Source organism: Pelophylax lessonae (assembly GCF_965119305.1).
Source record: "Pelophylax lessonae genome assembly, chromosome: 13".
Classification (NCBI taxonomy): domain Eukaryota; kingdom Metazoa; phylum Chordata; class Amphibia; order Anura; family Ranidae; genus Pelophylax; species Pelophylax lessonae.
In genome coordinates, this window is record NC_138780.1 from 23,314,305 (window position 1) to 23,337,767 (window position 23,463).

General features: G+C 43.5%; 1 protein-coding gene across 1 annotated transcript in view; it reads left to right on the plus strand.

Annotated features, from left to right (window-relative positions):
* The first annotated feature begins 3,936 nt into the window (after positions 1–3,936).
* Positions 3,937–23,463, plus strand: part of LOC309569299 (phospholipase A2 inhibitor and Ly6/PLAUR domain-containing protein-like) — a 35,073-nt gene continuing 15,546 nt past the window's right edge. The window contains exons 1-3 of the mRNA XM_082275082.1: positions 3,937–3,997; positions 10,208–10,315; positions 13,810–13,953. Of these exons, the coding sequence (XP_082131208.1) occupies positions 3,946–3,997; positions 10,208–10,315; positions 13,810–13,953 (304 nt within the window). The 5' untranslated portion in view covers positions 3,937–3,945. The remainder of the gene's footprint in view (positions 3,998–10,207; positions 10,316–13,809; positions 13,954–23,463) is intronic.

Consider the following 23,463-nt stretch of genomic DNA (forward strand, 5'->3'; position numbering starts at 1 on the left):
TCGTCTAGCGACGTAGTACTACGTCGCTAGACTCCTCCCCCTGTAGGTGGCGCTCGCGTGCCGCCGGAGGCACGCTTCCGCTGTTTTCAGTCACAGCGGGAGACGGGCCAGGGGAGGAGGGGCGGCGATCGCCGTTGCTTTTCCCCGATCGTCGGGGAATCTAGTTTGGAGATCCGCCCGCCTGTGTAAACAGAGCGGGCGGATCTACTAAGTGACAGGCAGGGTCAGATTGCAGGATTCAGCATAGCTGAACATCCGATCTGTCCCTGTGCCATTCAGTCACCTCCCCCCACACATGTTAGTAAGCACCAGGCATACATTAACCCCTCCCTCTACAATAAAATTAACCCCTTCCCTGCCAGTGTCATTTTTGCAGTAACAGTGCATATACATAGCACTGATCACTGCAGTAATGTCACTGGTACCCCCAAAAGTGTCAAAAATGTCAGTCAGGGGTCCGATCTGTCCGCCGCAATGTCGCAGTACCGCAAAAATAATCGCAGATTGCCGCCATTACTCGTTAAAAAAAAAAACACCAAAAATGACAGAAATCTTTCCCTTAGCTAGTAAACGCAATAACTTTTGCGCAAACCAATCAAAATATGCTTATTGCGATTTTTTTTACCAAACATAGGTAGCAGAAAACAAATTGGCCAAAAATGTAAAAACATTTTGATTTTTACATTTTTTTTGGAGGGGAATTTCATATGAAAAAATGTTAAAAATATTGCTATTTTTTTAAAATAAACACTCTTTTTTTGTTTATAGCGCAAAAAGTAAAAATCGCACAGGTGATCAAATACCACCAAAAGAAAGCTCTGTTTGTGGGAAAAAAAGGACGTAAATTTCGTTTGGGTACAGCGTCGCACGACCGCGCAATTGTCAGTTAAAGTCGCACAGCGCCGAATCGCAAAAAGTGGCCTGGACGGAAGACAGCAAAATCCTCCGGTGGTAAAGTGGTTAAATTTACTAAAATAATTGCATTTCCATGTTCTGTGTACTGTGGAAGATCAGATATGGTGAATGCAGAGTCCTGGGTTTAGTAACACTTTAACTTTGAAACAAAACAAATATATGAAATTCAGTGCAAGCGTCATCATTTCATAAAACAAACTATAAAATGCATTATGGCTCTCAAAGTAAAACAAATTTACTAGCTCACTTGTAAACTCCATGTGACCTAAAGCACCAGGCTAAACCTGTTTGAGTTGTAGAGTTTGATAGCTCCATCACGTAGTAACACCTTGACCAATTACCATAAGGACACAGTAATTCCTAACAACTTGAGGACACCTCTCACTGCACAGTCCTTGCAGCAGCAAATGATAAACTGGGCAACACAAGGACACCATAAGGAATGAACAACACACTCCTGCGCTAGAGTCAGCTGACTGTGTAGTGTCACAGGTGCCTGGTCAAATTGTGGATAATCTCATAGATGACTTGCTATCCTTTAGGACTGGAGTCATCCTGACACTGGTGAGAATAGAAAAAGAAAAGAGGGTGCACTGGCCTAGTGCATTATCCAACAGATTTATTAAAAAATATGAATAAAGTCACCATAAGGCCCCTTTCACATGGGCGCACCGCCCGACAGAGTCCGTTCTGTTCAGCGGGGGATCGATCCGCCGATCCCCACTGAGCAGGCGGATGACAGCTCCGTCTCCGCTCTGTGTACAGAGACGGAGCTGTCAGATCCCCGCTGTCCTCTAATGGGGAGATCGGATGAGAATGGACCGCCTGTCCTTTCTCATTCGATCCCATCCGATCTGATCCTCTAGACCAGGGGTGTCAAACTCAATTTCATTGCGGGACGAATCAGCATTAGGGTTGCCCTCAAAGGGCCGGTTGTATCTGTATGACTACATGTCCAGAGCACCCCACCCCCCCTTACTTCAGATTTCAAGAGCAACCCCCCCCCCCCCATCAGAAGTCAAGAGTTCCTCACCCTCCCTTACATTCCTTACCTTGTGCTGCTGCCTGGAAGAAGTTTGGGCAGAGCTTGGAAGCAGAAAGCGCAGAGTCTGGAGGAGGACCGGAGGAGGGCTGGAGTCTACTGAATGCTAAGACCAGGGGAAGTAGAGATGAGGGGGTGCTGCGGCTGCACAGAGAGGTGCAGGATCTGTAGGAGGAGTTCTGTCTTCCTCTCTGTTGCAGACTGCTGAGACGGGGAAGGGGGGGGGGGTAAATACGAGCCTCTCTGTGGCTGCATGGAGAAGTGCAGGATCTGGTGGAAGAGTTATGTCCTCCTCTCTCTGCTGACTGCTGAGACAAGGTGGGGGCAACAATGAAGGAGTTGCCACAGCTGCAGGAGTGGTGCGAGGGCCACATGAAATGACCTGGAGGGCCGGATTCGGCCCCAGGGCCTTGTGTTTGACACGTGTGCTCTAGACGGATGGAAAATAGGGTTTTCATCCGTCCGGATTTCACGGACAGTATTGGATCGGATAGCAGCGGGTGTCAGCGGAGATGTCTCCGCTGACACCTGCTGCCCCATAGGAATGCATGGAGCATCCGATCAGGTCCGCCTGAAAAACTGACAGGTGGATCGGATTGGATCGCCCATGTGAAAGGGGCCTAAGGAATGCCCACGTTTAAGCACAAGCTGATGTCGATTTCAGAGGGATAGCAGCAACACACAGTCACAGGGATCTCACAAATGAGTAGTTGAATATTTGGATGTCTCCTTCCAATATCAGCCAGACGTGTCCTGTGAGCTCTCCAGATCATGTTCAGTAAAGATCAGTAGAATAGCCCCCCCCCAGTTGACCTAGCTGGGACCTCGATGAGCAAATAAAGAAGCACAGATGGACTGCCCAGAAGGGCAACAGCCCTTCAGGCTTGGATCTTCTCTTGGACAAGAACCTTTCTGCTTCAGGCCTCAATATATTTATGCACTCCCCCAGCCCCCTACTGGGCACCCTCCTCTAGGGATTAGCTGGGACCACATAAATATTCAGGCTGCTTATTAAACTTTCAAGAAGGCAGGGGAAAGCAGTCAAATCAGCAACCAGTGACACACAGAACAGCCCAAAATAATCACAAGCTGCTCAACTGATTACAGTAGATCTAGAGAACTACATTTACGTAGCCTAGCTAGCAGCCATACTAGGAGGGTACTACACCACCTATCATTTATATGAGCAAACTAATGAAGTGGCATGGTCTGTGTTATTCTCTATGAATTTATTCTTGACTTCTGAGGACAAGGGTATTATTGGATGTTGAGTGTGAACAGTTGATAAATGATGTGGATTCGTAGATGGAGTTCTGACTGGAGCATTGATTACTTGCCAACAGCACTTTTTCGGTTGCCTTAGATGCAACACAAGATTGAAGGGAAGGCTGGAGGTCAGCTTTAAAGGAGAAATATGCCCTAAGTGAATCATATTTAGGCTGCTACAGCAATGTGTACGACGATGAATAAATACAAATACTTTTTATTATTATTATTATTAATTAATTATTTTATCAAATAAACTTCCTGCAAAAGCATCATGTCCATGGCCTAATGATGGTCCTGTTTTGGCTGGCCCAATGCAATGGCCCTTCGCTAATTTTTTTTATTATGCAAGCCCTGACCATAAGGCAATTCACACTAAAACCCTTTAGATTAAAGGTATGCCCTGAAGACATGTTGAAGTCTTGCTGTCAATTATCTGAAAATGTTTTATTGCTCTCATTTGTCAATTCTGGATGCTTTGTGTGTCTAAACTGGACAGTCAACATTGTCTTATCCTAAGAGCACCTCTGTTACAGCATTCCTGCCCCTTGCAGTAAGTTTGTTCACACATCATAATTCAAGTTCATTTTATTGCTCAGTTTTTGAAAAAAAAAAATGACAGTATAGCATGTAGATTTAGGCCCAACCCATTCTCAAGGGTATTTCTTAAAACCTCGCTGATCATTCTTGTTTCATACATTTCCTGAGAGGTATTGAGAACAATGGATTTCAACCTGCTAATCCTCATTCTGCTTCTTGCTCTGGTGACTCCAGGTGGGTTCCTCAGTTCTTCTATGTAGATTTTCCTTACTCTGTAGATGTAAAGAGCAATATATTAGTGTGAAAAAGTCCTTAAAAAGTTGTTTTTGAATATGAGATTTTTACCACTTGAGTCCCTAAACATTTTTCTCCCTATACCCTCTTGAATCCCAGAATGTTTTTCACATGTTCAAAATTTCTCAATCCTTAAGCTTTGGTCCACCCCCACACATTATACATGGTTTTGTAGGGCTTTTATTTGGTAGCAGATTTGGATACTATATATTTTTATTTTCAAGGTTTAAATTATAAAGAAATAATAATAATAAAAAAAATCCAAATACAGCTTTTACATTATTTGCACATTACTTACATATTTAACGTGAAATATACCCAGCAGAGTCTGCTGACTTAAACTTAAGTGTGATTTCTATGTAATGAAGTGGAATACTAAAGTTTAAAGCATGGGTGTCCAACCTTTTGGCTTCTCTGGGCCACATTGAGTGTAGAGAAATTTTCTCGGGCCGCATATAAAATATATACTATAGTTAAGTTATATCAGTAATAAAATGCCACTGCTCCCTTCCCGCACCGCTGCACCCCCTGTACTAATTTAACACAACTAGAGGATGATCAAATGAAATGGAATCAGTATACAGAGGGTTACTTCTTCTGAGAGATATTAACCACTTTACCTCCGCTCACATGGAGGCTACTGCGGCAAAGTGCCGCGATCCCGTCCAGCGACGTAGACCTACGCCACTGGACTCCGCCCCTTGTGGGCGGCGCTCGCGCGCCGCCGGAGGCTCGCTCTGGCTGTGTTCATTCACAGCGGGAGTCGGGCCAGCGGAGGAGCAGCGGCGATTGCCGCTGCTCTGCCCCGATCGTCGGGGATCGAGTCTGGAGATCCGCCCGCTGTGTGTAAACACAGCGGGCGGATCTCCATAGTGACAGGGAGTGACAGATCGGAGTGTTCAGCATAGCTGGACATCCGATCTGTCCTTCTGTCACACAGTCACCTCCCCCCCCACACGTCAGTAAGCACCAGGCATACATTAACCCCTCCCTCTCCAATAAAATTAACCCCTTCCCTGCCAGTGTCATTTTTACAGTAACAGTGCATATATATAGCACTGATTACTGTAGAAATGTCACTGGTACCCCCAAAAGTGTCAAAAATGTCAGTCAAGGGTCCGATCTGTCCGCCGCAATGTCGCAGTCCCGCAAAAAAAATCGCAGATCACCGCCATTACGCGTTAAAAAAAACCCACCAAAAATGACAGAAATCTTTCCCTTAGTTAGTAAACGCAATAACTTTTGCGCAAACCAATCAAAGTACGCTTATTGCGATTTTTTTTACTAAACATAGGTAGCAGAAAACAAATTGGCCAAAAATTTAAAAAAAAATAGATTTTTACATTTTTTGGGGGGGAATTTCATATAAAAAAATTTGAAAAATATTGTTATTTTTTCAAAATAAACGCTCTTTTTTTGTTTATAGCGCAAAAAGTAAAAATTGCACAGGTGATCAAATACCACCAAAAGAAAGCTCTGTTTGTGGGAAAAAAAGGACGTAAATTTAGTTTGGGTACGGCGTCGCACGACCGCGCAATTGTCAGTTAAAGTCGCACAGCGCCGAATCGCAAAAAGTGGCCTGGACGGAAGACAGCAAAATCCTCCGGTGGTAAAGTGGTTAAAGGAACACTCTAACCACCCTGACCACTTCAGTGATTTGAAGTGGTCATGGTGGTAGGAGTCAGAAACACTGCACATGCTCTCCTCTCCCCCCCCTCCCCTCTGAGGCAGCCTCTGCCTACCGTTAGTTGGAAGCCGCTGTGGCCATGCCCCCGACCGGACTTCCTTCCTCCCTAGCAAAAAAAAAATTGTCAGGGGGCAGTGGGCCGGATTGCCTGGGGTTCCGGGCCGCATGTGGCCCCCGGGCCGCAGGTTGGAAATGCCTGGTTTAAAGTAAATGTTTGCGTTTTCCTTTAGGAGAGCTTTATTCCCCCTTTGATGCAACATTTTCGCTCATGCAGAAAAACAAAACCGGTTTTCCTAGATTCTTAGCAAAATATTACGATAAGATTAGGTCAGGGAAGCAAGGATTTGAATTAGCATAATTGCAACATTTTAACGGGTTTGCAACTAAAATTCTGAAGGACATTGCATTCACTTATGGAGCATTTGAAAAATGTTACCCAGACCATCCAACACATACTGTGTGTGTGTTTATATATATATATATATATATATATATATATATATATATATATATATATATATAAATATATACACAGTGTATATATGTATATATATATATATACAATTTCAAGGTGGGACACCTCTGCTGTGTAGATCTCTTTGCACAAACATTACATCTATTGTGGCACTCCCTTCTTACCACAAAATATCCATCAAATAATAGAAGATGCAATCCAATTGTTGTTCCAAATATCCTTTACTTCTGATCTTCATGCATATAAGTAAACATACAATTACAAGTGACTGCACAGTTTCGAACTTCCATATGTCCTTCATCAAGCTGCATGTGTAGCACTAATCTTCAATACAATCTTTTATCTATATTCCCTCTGAGAGTCCAGCCTCACACTACACAGGTGTGTCTCCCTAATCACAATTTCTAATCGAATCCACTTTAAATTTTCACTATATATATATATATATATATATATATACACACACACACACACACACACAATATATTGTCAAAAGTATTGGGACACCTGCCTTTACACACGCATAAACTGTAATGGAATCCCAGTCTTAGTTCTTAGGTTCAATATTTAGTTGGCCCACCCTTTGCAGCTATAACAGCTTCAACTCTTCTGGGAAGGCTGTCCACAAGGTTTAGGAGTGTGTCTATGGGAATGTTTGACCATTCTTCCAGAAGCGAATTTGTGAGGCCAGGCACTGATGTGGACTAGAAGGCCTGGCTCACAGTCTGCACTCTAATTCATCTCAAAGGTGTTCTATCGGGTTGAATCGGGATTTTGTGCAGTACAGTCAAGTTCCTCCACCCCAAACTCGCTCATCCATGTCTTTATGGACCATGCTTTGTCACGTTGAAACAGGAAGGGGTCATCATCAAACTGTTCCCACAAAGTTGGAAGCATGAACTTGTCCAAAATGTCTTGGTATGCTGACGCCTTCAGAGTTCCCTTCACTGGAACTAAGGGGCCAAGCCCAACCCCTGAAAAACAACCCCAACCCCACGCCATAATACCCCCTCCACCAAATGATTTGGACCAGTCAACAAAGCAAGGTCTGTAAAGACATGGAGGAGCGAGATTTGGGTGGAGGAACTTGACTGGCATGCACAGAGTCCTAAACCTCAACCCGATAGAACACCTTTGGGATGAATTTGTGCGGCGACTGCGCGCTAGGCCTTCTTATCCACATCAGTGCCTGACCTCATAAGTGCGCTTCTGGAGGAATGATCAAACATTCCCATAGACACACTCCTAAGCCTTGCGGACAGCCTTTCCAGAACAGTTGAAGCTGTTATAGAAGCAAAGGGTGGGCCATCTCAATATTGAACCCTACAGATTAAGACTGGGATTCCATTAAAATTCATATATCCATGTAAAGGCAGGTATCTCAATATTTTGGTAATATAGTGCATATATATATATATATATATATATATATATATATATATATATATATATATATACAGTGTATATATATATATATATATATATATATATATATATATATATATATATATAAAATTCAGCACTAGAGAAAAAAGCCCAAGTGACAGCTAACATAAAAAGGTCAATATATAAACCTCTAAAATGGTGGGGTATTTTATATATAGTTGGTGGATCCTCCCCACATGCCAACAAAGACCAGCAGGTACCATTGAGTCCCAGCTTTATATTAAAAGGCCAAAAAGCCACTACACCAGGAAACATTTGTTGTATTAATTTTGCATTCTAGGGGTTGAACAAACTCAAACGTGACATCATTTTGTTTGGAAACCCATTGAAAAGCCATTAAAATTCATTGCCCCGTGTTTGGGTATTGACATATTATTGCAAATGATTCTCCCTAAAAAAACGGATTAATTATTTAAAGCAAATTGGAGCTGTTGCCTGCACCCTTAAATGATGAAACATGCCATGGACCCAAAACAGGGTAGCAATATTAAAGGCTAACATTTGTTTTGTTGCTGTTGACAATGGTTTTCTCTTGTGTTAGATGTTATAAAAACAGATCTGCTGATTTTTTTTTTTTTTTAAAAGAAATTAGTATTGTTTACATTGCAAAATAAATGTTAACTGAGCTTGGTAAATAAAATGAAATTGCGTTCAGTTTAATCAGCCAATCACGTAGTAGCATAAATCCTGTTTTTTTTTTTTTTTTTTTATTTCCATTGCACATTATTTGCTATCATTCACTTTACTAGGTGAACCAGCTTTGTTCCATATTTCATTTAGCCCCATTCCATCCGTTTTCAACAGTCAGATCTGCTTTTGGACCATTTAACATTGTTAACATCAGTAAACCTTTTGCATTACATGCTTTGACTAATTTGGCTACAGCATTATGTTTGCTAATGGCGCTTTTCCACTGCATGGAACCGTACCGGTTCGGCGCGCTTTTGTGCTTTTCCACTGCGGTACCGCATGGTATAGGGTCGTAACGGTTCGGTACGGTACGGTATAGGTTTGCTTTTCCACTGCATGGAACCGAACGGTACGGTACGGTACGGCTCTGAAAAAACAGTACCTACTCGATTGTGGTTCCAACAGGTACCAAACTGGTACCATATCCCACAATCCTTTGCATGCAGTCACTACTAGCCACTGATTGGTCAGAGAATCACACCCACCCCGTTGTTATCCCACCCACTTAACTTTAGTACTACTTTAGTGGAAAAGCAAACCTATACCGTACCGTACCGAACCGTTCCAACACTATACCATGCGGTACCGCAGTGGAAAAGCAAACCGGGCCAAGCAGGGCCGAGTAGAGCCGAGCCGGTACTAGCCGGTACTTGCAGTGGAAAAGTGCCATAAGTGAACAGTCTCTACTCCTTTAGTAAATCAGTCCCATTGTGTTTAGTTTCAATTACTGCAGTCCCTGGGATTCTTGTGATTATTATATGGTCAATAACATACTAGAAGATATATTGACAAAAAATTCCCCTAGGGGTGGGACTTTGTAGGCACAATAGTATAAAATAGAACATATATGTATAAAAAATTTATATTTATTGAGTACACATAGAAAAAAATACAACAATAGTTGGTATATGTATTAAAAACAAGCAATGCAAGCACACTGTGTGTATGATGAAAACAAAACCTCAATCAACAGGACCAGATATCCGACGCGTTTCAAGGTTTTTATGACCCCTTCGTCAGGGATAATACTGGCATCCCATCTGTAAGTGTTAAAAAAACAAACATATATAATATATGACATTTTAACAAGAAAGCATTTGCAACTAGAATATCATATGTAGAAAGTTTACAGATGATTAGTACACTTACATGGTTGGTTTTCACAAATACAAGGGAGCTTGCAGGTTTAAAAACAGGGAATAGAGGAGCTACGACCCAGACAATGCCGTGTGTTCAGTGATGAGAGTTTTTTCTCCTTACATACAGGAGGTGGGAAAAGAAGACTGGTGGCCACAGTGCCTCCTAATTCAGGGCAGCTGGAGTCCAATTGTTGCTTAGCGGGATGGGACTGGCATAAGCCTGTCCAAGCTGTAGAAAGCCAAACAAAGGAAGATGTAGATTCCATAGGATATGTAGAATTGTGTATTTTATGGCAAAAGTAAATATACTAGAAGATATAAACCTATACCCAAAAAATATTATGGAAAATATTAAAGATACAGTAGATAGATAGATAATTTGGCCGATACTTGCACACGTCTTGACAATGCCTGATTGATTGACCCCTATGGACGTTCCTGTTGCATTAATGGTGTCCGGACTGCTCATGATGCCGATTGTGCCTTTTTTATGTCCTTTCTAAATGCACTTGTGTACTTTTTTTCTGTTCTATGTCTGTGTATGTTATTTTGAATTTGTTAAATAAAGATTATTTAAAGTAGATAGATAGATAGATAGATAGATAGATAGATAGATAGATAGATAGATAGATAGATAGATAGATAGATAGATAGATAGATAGATTTTTTTACAAATTGGAACCAAAACTAACTGTATCTTGGTTTACTTTCAGGTTATTCCGTGATGTGTTTTGAATGCTATAACATAACTGGTTCTTCTTGTACGGGTCCAACCAAGGAATGTAATTCGGGGATCTGTATGTCTGGACTCATTTCATTCAGTAGGTTCTTGGTGCCATGTTATAATTGCCAGATCACATTGACTACATGCCTTAACCTTTTGCCAAATAATTTATGCATCAGTTATAATATGCCCAGTTCACTTAAAGCAAATCTAAAGCCAAAATATCTTTTTACTTTGTTTTTTTGAATATATAATGCTGTCTACATTGCATTAAGGCAACTGTACCTTCACTATCTGTGAAGTGAAGGTAAAGTGAGTAGAAATCTGTTGAAAGTTGGGAGAAATATCCACTATTCCTGAAAAAAGTCAGATTTTGTAATTCGTACCACTTTGTGTACCTTTTGTCAGTGGTCAACGGGAGGAACAAAGAGAGTGAATCTCCTAAGAGGGGCTCAGACAGCAATAAAAATCTATGCTAACCCTTCCTTACTCCATCCAAAGTGTAAAAATAAAGTTTTGGGTAGACATGCACTTTAAGCAGCTGCCTCATTTAGTGCCTTGGTTAAGAAGTTCCTTTAGGATAAAAGTGTGGGTGCCAATTGCTTAGGCTTTGAGTTAATTTCCTAGCATCTCCACTTATTTGTACAACTTATAAACTAGCTCCAAGCTCCTGTTTACCCCCAAATTCCTAGAATGTCAAGACTACAAATATCCGAGACACCACCTAACTGTTACCAATCTTCTCAAGACCTTTCAGTCTGACCTTTACCCATGACACTCCACAAAAACTGTCCTAAGCTGCAAAACTTTGTTAAGCTTCCGAATTTTGGCTTCAGGTGAATTGAAATGGAGATGTGAAACATTTCCATAAAGAATAATTTTTTTTTTTTTTCTGCCTGAGCTTCAAATGACAAAATGCTCAGGTGTGAATGGGGCCTTAAACTCAATAATGACTTACTAACTTCTGAGACCAATGGCCACCACTTATATGCATACACTTATATGCATACTCTTTTCTTCTGCCTTTGACACAGTTGGCCACCCACTGCTCCTCAAAAAACTCTATTCTCTTGGCCTCCCCAACTTTATTGTTTCCTGGTTCTTCTCCTACCTACCAATTTAGCTCACCTTCACTATCACCTACAACTCTATCTCTTACATTCCTCTTCTTCTGCCTGTAGGGTGGTCACTCAAGGACCCTTATATTCTCTATCTACTGCAAAAAGAAAATTGCGATGCTGAGCACCTTGCTCCTGTGCTCAGAACCAGGTTCTCAGGCTGTCTCCAGGAACTCCCACTTGGCATCCACTATGGCTAAGTCTTGCTGCCCTCTACGACCGGGTTGGTCGATAAAACACTGCAAACATAAACAAAGAAAAGGGCGCACCAGCCTAGCGCATTATCCTCAGTGGGCTTTTATTAAAGAAGTGTTAAAAATTAGCTACTCACAAACATGCGATATAATCCAGCATATCAATTCCATAGAGCTACGTCCATATTATAAGTTCAATGTCTCGTGAAGACGAAAGGCTGACGCGTTTTGAGGCGATGCCTCTTCCTCAGAGCCTAAGGGCCATGACTGAGTCCTTGGTTTAAATATAGTGGAGAAGACCTCCATATGACCTTTGAGATTGGGGGAGGAGATACCACCCTTATGGGCGTGGCTACACAACCAATTGACCAAACCATAACATAGACATATATTCACACAACACTATACATCTCTATATACATGGGTGCTGTGCTCCCATCTTGATGACTATTTGCCCATATCTTACATGTAAAGTAGCAACAATAGTAATTCTAAGGACTCAGTCATGGCCCTTAGGCTCTGAGGAAGAGGCATCGCCTCGAAACTCGTCAGCCTTTCGTCTTCACGAGACATTGGACTTATAAAATGGACGTTGCTCTATGGAATTGATATGCTGGATTATATCGCATGTTTGTGAGTAGCTAATTTTTAACACTTCTTTAATAAAAGCCCACTGAGTTAATGCGCTAGGCTGGTGCGCCCTTTCCTTTGTTTATGTTTGCAGTATTCTCTATCTACCCCTCACTGGGTCCGCTGGTAACCTCCCACAGCTTCTAATTCCATCTCTACAAAGATGACACCCAAATCTAGATCTCGACTCCACAACTCACACGTCCTGGCCATGGTCCCAGTTGCACAAATTACAAAGATCTTCTTTGCAGAAAGTGATTGGCTTAACCGCACAAGTGCTTTTTTTACCTCTATTTTTCCTTTTTTGCCTTTTCAAAATAACAATTGCAGTATTATTGAGGTTGAATCAAAGGTTTAGTGCAGCATAACACTTTTGGTGTTAAAATTATACATTTTGTATATAGCTATACACATCAGTCCAAAAGGAGGGATAACTAATGCTGCATAAGGGACAGAGGGATTTGATTTCAAAAGAGGGACAGTCCCATTAATTGAGGGACAGTTGGGAAGTATGATTTTAAAATAAGGATACTCTCAGGAAAATGAGCTTATCTGCAAAGCAAAAGGGAAGAGATTTCTTAACTGAAGACATATAAGTTAACTTCAAAAGAAAAAAAAACTTTGCCAAAGGTCATTTGATAACAGGTTTAACAAGTGCTTGTAAATTGTGTGTTTTTGCTTCTCTTTTTCACTGAATATGAGCTGGCAGCAACCAATACAAGAAAATTGATGGTCTGTTGAGACATATAAGGCTAAATCTTTTCAATTGTGCTACTGTGTGACTGAGTTTCTATCTAGGGGAATTATATTAACCATAGGTCCATTATTATAGATGACCTAGAGGCTCCAAATCCAAGTCAATTAATTATTATTTAATGTATTAATTAAATTATTAAAAGCATCCTCGTGATTCTTAATAATCACATCTAATTTGGATATTCTCATTTACGCCCATTTAATGTTTACCTGCCAAATCTGTAGTTTATTCTGTCCAGCAGAGGTTCTGGCAGCGGCCATTGCATGTGTGGCCATCTGAAGCTGGCATCCAATTACTTCTGGGATTTTGTGCACCTGGTTACCCAATATGCACTTCCCAGTCTTGCGCCTGTGCAGTATTACTGTGACATACATGTTCAAAGTGTTTTAGAACACGATATCTGTCAGCCTTCCTCCAGTACACCAGGCCTTTGCCATCACAGTAAAATGACTCTAGACAAGTTATGGAATCCACTTTCCTTCAGCCACTTCTTGCCTATATGCATGCTTTCCAATGTCTGCATTTCATTGGTTAAGGTAGGCTTTTTGATAGTGACAATGGTGGGAACATATCTACAAACTGAACATCTGCATGACAGCTTATAGTATCCAGAGCTGAAAGTGACAAGGTGGCAACTTGGGACTGGGAGACAGAAGAACCTTGTTACCCCAAAGCAGGATGTTCCTGAAAAAGGACAATCATGACATCCCCATGTATGTATTACATGTATATTTCGTTGTTTGCTTGGAGTTTAGCTTTAGATTTTCAATATCTAGCAAAATAATCTGAAAACTTTACCGCCATACCCATTTTTATTAGGCTGAGTGATTTCATAATGTTATATTATACTTAGGAGATGTAGTTACATTTTTTTTCTTATTTGCCAACACAGATGAGTACACCCTGTTTGGCAGAGCCTGCGCACCGAACATATCTTCTTGTGGCATATCTGGTTCCATGAGCTCACCAAGTGGAAATGCGCAGTTATCTACATCTTGCTGTAAAGCCGACAACTGCACTCCAGAAGCTCTGAATTGTACGTAAGTTCCACTTAAGAAAAATAGGTTGGGCTAAGGTTTGGGCCAAACCATTGGAAATCTGTCACATGTTGGTAGGGCACTATTCCCCATCAGCTGTGGCTGGGGAGTTCCCTGCCTTGCAGCTGCATAAAACAAAGGGCCAGGTGACACCACTGACTTAATATGACCGCATGGCTACATTTGGCCAATGATATTGACCATTGACCAAATATGGCCATATTTAGATAAGAACATCAGCTAGTATCCACACCCCTTTGTTATGTACAGCTGTGGGAAGGGGAACTCCCTGGCTACAGCTTTTTGGGTCAGTGACCTGCTATCATGTGACAGCTTCCCAAAGGTTCTGGTCGTATCAGTTCAACTTGAACCTTAAGTCATCACTAGTCTCCTTTTAACGTCAGCATTTCTAGGTACAAGGAATATTCTTCTGAAATCTAACACTTCCTCTTTGGAAAGCAGCCACAGCCCTTAGTAGAAAGGTCCAACCCCTGCCAACATGCCATAGAGAGGGCCTTCTTCTCTCTGTGTGAATACAGTAGTCTTCTCCTTTAGAAAGCAGCCACAGCCCCGAGTAGAAAAGTCCCTCCCCTGCCAGCATGCTGTAGAGAGGGTCTTTTGCTCTCTGCTTGGATATAGAAGTCTGTCAACAGAGGTCCGGCACCGCCCCAGCCACCATGCTGGCAGAGCACAGGCTTTTCTATGGGAGCTGGTTGATTTCTAAACAAAACAAACTGTGAGACTTTGTTCACCTTTTTTTTATGCATCTGAAATGTATTAAGCCGAATGAAACTGAAAGTTTAGCTCAGCCTTAAGAAGTAGTCTTTTAAATGTATTTTTGTTATTTATTTTTTACATTTGAACAGTGTTCAGAATTTATTAAATATTGTACCAATTAAATGTCTTATAATACCTTAAAAACGACATAAAAAATTTAGATAGGCAAATTAGACAAAGTTATTTTTAAGTTAATGGATGTACGGGGGAGATTTACTAAAACTGGTGCACATAAAATCTGGTGAAGCTGTGCATAGTAACCAACAACCTTAAGTTACAATACCGAATCTTATGAAAGAATTCGCCACGTTCGGATATCTTTCTAACTTTGAAATTAATATCCATAAGCCTGAAGCACTTAATAAATCTTTAAGTAAGACATCATTGCAACGGATTCCGAAAAATTGTTCATTTAAATGGGTTTCATCGCAACTGAAATATTCTCGGCCTTTTGGCTAAGATCAAGTGTAGTATCTGTTCTTATCAGTTGGTATGGACCTCAGCTAGTACCGGCATGACCGAAATCCGGAGCGCCTGGACGTCACTTGGGTATGGAAAGTAGGTCTTGTCCGGGAAAGCATGTGGGGTCCGCCGCCTTCTGATTTGAATGGGTTAAGCTGTTCTTACCAGTTTGAAGGGAGCAAGAAAGCCGGTCTGTCCTGGAGGCCGGTTAGTATTGCTCCTGGATGTAATTGGCTGACGAACGAGGATGGTGATGGGAGGGCCTTTCCTCCTGGGTTGAATCTGGCCTTGCAAAAGGCTTGTCCCCAGTTGAAGGTAGGCTCTCCCTAAACCGTCCAAGTTCCGATGCCTGCTGGTAGGGATAGGCTGCACTGGTCCGGGCGAAGGCCGGGACCGAAAAAAGCCCGTGGTGTACGTGCCCCTGGGGTGGCAGCCCAGGGGTGCCGTAAATTCTTACTGGTGAGGCGCAGTTCACCTTGAGTTTTTTGGCACCTTGGTCACTGCACCACATACACTCTTTTTTCGCACCTGCCTCTTGGGATGGGCCTTTTGGCCAGGACCAGAGGAATTTTTTATTCCTGGCCGAGGGGCCTGTCAAGGTCTTGCACCTTGACACAACCTGCACTTCTTCACTTCCCCTTCCCCACTCTTTGTGTAGTGTGTTCACGTTTGTCCTTTTTTTTGGTTGTCACTTCACGATTAGTACGGCGTAGGTCCTCGGGCCTGCCCTGAAAGTCTTGGGAGGGGGTGGATATGGCCTTCTGGCTTAGTTCACCCTCTCTCATGGGGTCTCCCTTCGGGGCAGCCCCACCTAGTACTTGGGGTGGGCTGTTTTGGCAGTCCTCCCAGAGAACGGGGTCTGCCTGGTTTCGGCCAGGTAGGACCAAGTGAGTACCTCAGTCCCTGTCAGGAGTCTTGCGCCCCGGGGATCAGGGTTAAGGCCTTTTCTTTTCGGAGGAGGGCCATGTGTACGCCCAGTGCACTTTTTGTGTGTCTCACGTTTGCGTGTGTGCACTTTTTTATGCACCGGGTGTTAGTTTGAGTGTGTTCACACACCACGGGTTTAAAAAATAAAATAAAAATTTGGGAATTGTATTGCCCTTTAATGTGGCGGACATTTATGCAAAAAACTTTCTTCCCTTATTGCAAAAGCTAAAAAAGGATCTCACGAATTGGAACTAGAAGCCACTTTCGAGGTTCGGTAGAGCTGCGGCAGTTAAAATGGTAGTACTACCAAGGGTGTTGTATCTTTTCCATAGTTTACCCATCAGAATACCCAAGCTTGTTTTCCTATCTTTGAATGCTATTATAGGCAAATTTATCTGGGCAGGCAAAAAGCCCAGAATAAGTCTTCAGACCCTCTCTAGATCAAAAGCTGCAAGAGGTATAAATCTACCAATTTTTTTACATTATTACTTAACACATCACATCTAGTGAGGATCATTGACTGGAACTGCCATGCCGAGCATAAAGATTGGGTATATATGGAAGATTCGCAAACTAGGATACCACTTAGATTTTTACCCTGGATACCTTTTAAGCTTCTTCAAGTGGAAGTGAAAACGCATCCATTTATCGGGCCGACTCTTGCAATATTTCATAAAGTAGCTGAGAATTATAACTTGGCATAATTCCCAGGCCCCTTGATACCTGTAGAGCATATAATGGATTGGGCACAAAATAGGAAGGTGCCCTCTTCAATTCAAGATGAAACCCCATTACCCCTGACTGTATATCATTGTATGAGTGCAGGGAAACTTAAGTCATACAACCAGTTGCAAACAGCTTCTAGGTAGCCGTTTTACGTATTGGCAATATTTCCAACTTCATAGCTATATCCATAGAGCGACTAATTTGCCAAATTTTGCCAGGCAGCTGACATTTTTTGAGAACATGTGTATCAGGGGAAACTTGATAGAGAAGCCTACTTCTAGAATGTATGATTGGATACAAACGGTATAGATTTACTTTCTTAATATAAGAGGGAGTGGGAATCAGCCTTACATAGAACATTTACAGACGTCCAATGGTCGAACGCATGTATCATGTCTCATTAATGTTCGGATAGCTCTAACATTCAGGAGACGGCATTTAAAATAATGACAAATTGGTATTATACGCCAGCAAAGTTGAATGCGTGGTTCCCGGATACTTCAGATATATGTTGGCAGTGGGGCAAAGAAAGTGGCACGATGCTACATATATGGTGGCAGTGTGCATATATACAGAAGTTTTGGAAGGAAGTGTCTGCTCAGATTCGCATTATTACTAAAACTACGCTCAACCTCACCCCAGAATGCTGCCTTCTGAATGTACAGTATCTAATTGTTCACTGAGGATGTATAAAAAGTCCTTAGTGAGGCATCTGCTTAATGCTGCTAAGTCTATAATTCCTAAGCACTGGAAATCAACAAGAACACCAACCCTCATGGAGTTGTTGGGTGTGGTGAATTTGTTGTATGAAATGGAAGAGTTGGCTGCGGTAGCGGCTGAGAATATTGAAAATTTTAAAAAGCTGTGGGAACTTTGGGTTTTGTTCAGGTTTTCAGACACTTATGCAAAGTTACAAATGGCAGGATGAATATAGTTTCTTATTGTGATGCGGATACAAGTGTTGCTTAATGAACACATAGACATGTTTTTAATAGGTTTCGAAATGGAGGAGAGTTAAGAGAGGAAGGGAAATTGTTGTTTCCCCCTTTTTTTTTCTCTTTTTTTCTTTCTTTTTATTTATTTGATTAGTACTGATATCACGGTGGTGATTATGCGATGTGTTTTTGATTGGAGTGTGCATTGTAATGTTATAATTCTTTAATAAAATTTCTATTGAAGCATAGTAACCAATCAGCTTCTAACTTCAGCTTGCTCAATTAAGCTTTTGGCAGTAAAACCTAGAAGCTAATTGGTTGCTATACACAGCTGCATCAGATTTTGTGTGCACCAGTTTTAGTAAATCTCCCCCACAGTGTATATTTAAGTAACAAATGTATTATTTATTTAATTTTAACAATATTTCATTGTTGCCTGACTGATCATATTTCTCAGGGTGGCATTGAAGATATAATCAGTATAGCAGTGGTTCTCAACCACCCTCCCTTCCCCTGGACCTCCAGCCAGCTGCTGATCCACTCATTTTCATAGTGCCACTTATCCTCCCATATTGACCTGTGGTCTCCTTAACCTTCCACAATGCCTCCAGCTTCCATTGTGCCACCCAACCTCTCATATTGACCTGTAATGTCCCTCAACCATCCACAGTGTCTTCCAGCTTCCATAGTGCATCCCAATCTCTTAGATTAGCCTGTAGTGCACCTCAACCGTCCACAGTGCCTTTCAGTTTCCATAGTGCCAGCCAACCTCCCACATTGGCCTGTAGTGCCCCTCAACCTTCCACATTGTCTTCCAGCTTCCATAGTGCCAGCCAACCTCTTACATTGGCTGGTAGTGCCCCTCAACCTTCTACAGTGCATTCCAGCTTCCATAGTGCATCCTAATCTCGTAGATTGTCCTGTAGTGCACCCCAACCGTCCACAGTGCCTTCCAGCTTCTATAGTGCCACCCAACCTCTCACATTGGCCTATAGTGCCCCTCAACCTTCCACATTGCCTTTCAGCTTCCATAGTGCCAGACAACCTCTTACATTGGCTGGTAGTGCCCCTCAACCTTCTACAGTGCATTCCAGCTTCCATAGTGCATCCCAATCTCGTAGATTGTCCTGTAGTGCACCCCAACCGTCCTCACTGCCTTCCAGCTTCCATAGTGCCACTCAACCTCTCACATTGGCCTGTAGTGCCCCTAAACCTTCCACAGTGCCTTCCAGCTTCCATAGTGCCATCCAAATTCTCACATTGGCTGGTAGTGCCCCTCAACCTTCCACAGTAACCTCAGGCCCCCTGAGAGTCCTCATCCCCCACAGTGCAACCTAGTCTCCTTTATTGGCCTGCTGTGCCCTTCAACTTTCCACAGTGCCTTCCAGCTTTCATAGCACCACCCAACCTCTCATATTGGCCTGTAGCAATGTTCAACTTTCAGTAGTTCTTTCAGCCCCCCTGAGTGCCCTCATCCCTCAAAGTGCCACCTAACCTCCCACAATGCCCCCCAGTCCCCTGCAGTTCCCCCTAGCTTACTGTAGAGCTTCTTGCCCCCCATAGTACCCCTAACAGTGTCCTACAATGCCCCCCCCCCAATTCATTCAATGCACTCCAGTCTCCTACAGTGCCCCTGGAGAGACTTCCAGCCCTATCTGAAGACCCTATCCCTACAGTTGCCCCCTGCTCCCTACAGAAACCTCATCCTCTACAGGGAAGCTAAGTATACAGAAGAGTCCCCTAATCCATCCCAGAACCCCCATCTCCACACATTGACACCCAGCCCCATCCAGAGTCATCCAGAATGTCAATACATATTCTGTGTTCCCATAATTATACTGTGCAAGTATAGACCTTTTTTATTACTGTTGGGGCATGGTAGGTTTTAAACAAATTTACAGACCCTGGTCACAATAAGGTTGAAAAAAACTGTGGTAAAGGATATGTTTCTCTTTCGTTCATTGATGGACACAGCTCCTGATCTTCTTAACCATTGGGCTACACTGCCCCCTACAGGAGTAGGACACTAGGCAGAAAGTCTGGTTACGCCTATGGGCAGTCCCAAGGGGTATACTCTCTCTCTCTCTCTCTCTCTACTATAGGTACTCAATTTTTTTCTGCCTAGTCAAGAGTAAGGACCTAGTTCCTTGCTGGGATCTCTGGTCCTGGCAATTTTTTCTTTTAGATAGAAATTTTTCTCCTCTTTTTTTCCTGTGAGATCTGCAATCAACTGCCTGACTGGGAGACGGGCAGGAAAATCTAGATCCAGTAGTCACCCCAGTCTGACCAGCGAGTGCGCACAGACCTCAGCATTGCGCTAGGTCGGCCGCAACCTAGCCCCACCGCATGGGGACTGGCTTGCCAGTTAAACGCCTCCCGAGGTCGCATATGACCGGGTCTCAGGCAGAGTTGAAGGGTTCCTCCTGACTGACAGCCGCCCATTTCGATAGAGAGGAGGCTCTGTCTTGAGCGGTGCCCACCTGGTTCCTAGTATGGTGAGTAGCTGTCCCCCCTCTCCCTCTGGACGGTCGAACCCCAGGTTCCCCTCTTTCCTGTCAGGCACCCCCCTTTATCTGTCCCCCCATCCTACACTTTTTCCCCTCCACTTATGCTTGGGCTGTGTGGGTGGTCTGGTCCACCTCCTGGGGTGAGGGCAGGGCGCTATGCTGGCAATAGGGTGGGGTGCCGCTGGTGACCGGACGATCAGCTGTGTGGGGGGGTTGTACCTGGTGGGGCTCCTGCCAGGGCCTCTAGTCCTGCCTGGGCCTGTCCTTGAGGCCTAGGGATCCCTCCTGGGTCCCTGGGAGTCTTGTGGTGCCGTTCAGGGCTACCATTTGCTTGTAGCCTATGTGCTCAATGCACGGTGGCCTTGTTTGTGTAGTCCAACAGTCATTTTTCAGTGATTTGCCATTGAAAATAGCGGCGACCATGACAGTGGTGGGAGCCCCTCCTCATCCCCTGGTGCTGACATCTGGATCTTTTCACTTCAGGATCGATGCGCGTGCAGATTATCCTGGTGGCTGCAGGTGCCTGTTTCTGCTGGGTGGTGAGACTGGTGGGGTCCTCTCCCTCATTGCTAAAGATCGCTTGATGCTTTGTGCCTGGTGAACGGGTGGTGCTGCCAGTGTGGTTGGGGGTTGTCCCATTACAAGTGTTGTACACTTTTTGTGGTGTCCCCCTGGTGACTCCTGAAGTCTTTGGAGCACATCTCCCCATCTGATCCTCTCTCTGAGGCTGCGGTGCCCTTTGGGTCCCAACCATCCATTGATTCAGCCCCTGCAGACATGAGTCACCCTGTTGGGTCTGCGACCACGCGCCCAGAATCCTCAGATAGTGAGGACGATTCCTCCACATCTGCTACAGTGTACAAAAAGGCACTGGAGGAAGCACTGACTGTATCTGTGCGTGAGACCTTAAAGATGGAGGATGGAGCTGCGACGGAGGCGCAGGTTCCCTTTGGCACTCACAAGCCATCCAGAGCAGCAAAGGTGTTCCCTTTCCCCACCTATTTTGACAGAATTGTCGTTAAAGAGTGGGGACCAACTAATCGTCCCCTTGGGGTCCCAAAGCGATTTGCTAGGTGATACCCCTATGAGGAGTCCCTTATTAAGAAGTGGACTGTTCCACCTGCGGTGGACACTCTGGTTTCTAGAACTCTTGGAACTCCTAGCGATCAGACTGCACCTGGAACATTGGACGGATCGTCTTCAGGGATATCCAGTGTGTATTCAATCAGACAATGCCACGGCTGTGGTCTATGTTAGTCACCAGGGGGCACAAGAAGTGTCCTGGTGGCTCTGGAGGTAGCCAGCATTCTAAGATGGGCAGAACGGTTCGTTCTAGTCCTCTCCACCCTACCTATTCCCAGGGGGAAAAACTGGCAGGCGGATTCCTGGGGTCAGGATCTCTGGGGTCAATATCATCTGATTTACGCTTTCCTTCCTCTCAAGCTTCTGCCAAGACTTCTACGCAGGATCGAGGCAGAAAGGGATTCTGGTCATCTTAGTGGCCTTGGACTGGCCTCGTCAGGCTTGGTTCGCCGATCTGGTGAGGCTGGTCGCCGACGTTCCTTGGATGCTTCCTCTCAGGGAGGATCTGCTGTCCCAAGGACTGATCTTCCATCCTGCTTTACAGTTGCTGGCTTTGACAACTTGGCTGTTGAACGCCAAGTGCTGATGGATAGAGGTTTGCCTGAGTCTGTGTTTCCAATGCTGTTAAAAGCTAGGAAACCTTCTTCTAGGAAGATCTACCATCATACGTGGAAGACGTACATTGCGTGGTGTGAGTCTCTTGGGGTTCATCCTCGCTCTTATTCAGTGGCTTGAGCTGGCCCTGAGTGTAATCTATTTCAGCCATCAACTACACTAGACTAATGACTATACATGAACTGCATACCCCTTGATGCTATATAGGTATGTGTGATGCGCCAACTCTTATCCTGCTTGTTCAGTGGCTTGGATCTTGACCTTCCTTCAACTGGGAGTTGAGCAGAAACTGGCCTTGAGTAATATCAAGGGTCAGGTGTCGGCCTAAAGCCCCGTACACATGCAACGATTATCGGCCGATCGATCAGCCGACTTTTGTCCAGTGTTGTTGTGTTGGTTGAAATGTGCTCTAGACTGCACACGAATTTTCTTGGCCAGCAAAAATCTACTTCAGAAGTGATGTCATGTGCTGGTTTACTTTCCGTGTGTTTTTTCATCTCTGAGCATGCCCAGTCTTGCTCATCAGATTTTTGTCTGCCGAAATCTGTACTGACTGACGGAAAATCGGCCGTTGTGGTGACGGCCAACAAAAATTTTATAGCCTGCACACCAGATTTTTTTTTCGGCCGAAAAGTCGGAGTCGGTTGTCGGAAGCATCATACTAACAAGCCGAAAAACGGCCGATCGGACGTTGGCCGAAAATTCACGGCCAACTATCGATGCGTGTGTACGGGGCATTAGCGGTCTTATTTCAACAGCCCTTGGCCACATACTCCCTGATGCATACTTTTCTTCAGGGAGTTAGGCACTTGACACTTCCAGTGCGGTCTCTGTTGCGAAGCTGCAAATTAAAAGCGAGATATACAGTATAAAAACATAAACAAAAAAAACTAGGTTGCGCTAATAGTGATAATTGAAATATATATTATCAATGCATTAGTGACAAGAAAAAAAAATATATAAAAAAGTAAAAAAATGTAAAAAGTAAATGAATAAAACACAAGAGAAACAGGAAACCAAAGCTCTTATTTGAAAGTGAACATCAGTGATAGTTCAACAAATGGTGACTAAGTGGTTTTCCGACCATAAAATTTACCAATCGACTGAAAATGTAGAAGAGTGAAGATTTCACCACCGAAAACAGTATCCACCACTGCTCATATAGCCTCCTTACCAGAAATATAGACCACAAGGGTGGACAGTGCTAGGGATATAACCAAACATAAGCCGTGGTATCCTATGGGGAAGACGGAACTTCTCCTCTGCTGGTTCTCCAGGTACTGGGCAACTTGTCAAAGGATAATTATCTCCAAAAACAGTATTGAACAGGATAAGGAGATTTGATCAAGGAGGGGTATCCGTCTTGCCCTTTATGGGTGGTTTAGTGAGTCTTGCAACCAAAGACCAGGAAACACTTGCTTTGCCTATTTGATGCTGTGCTAATCGCTCAAACCAATAGTTCAGGCCAGGAAGACGT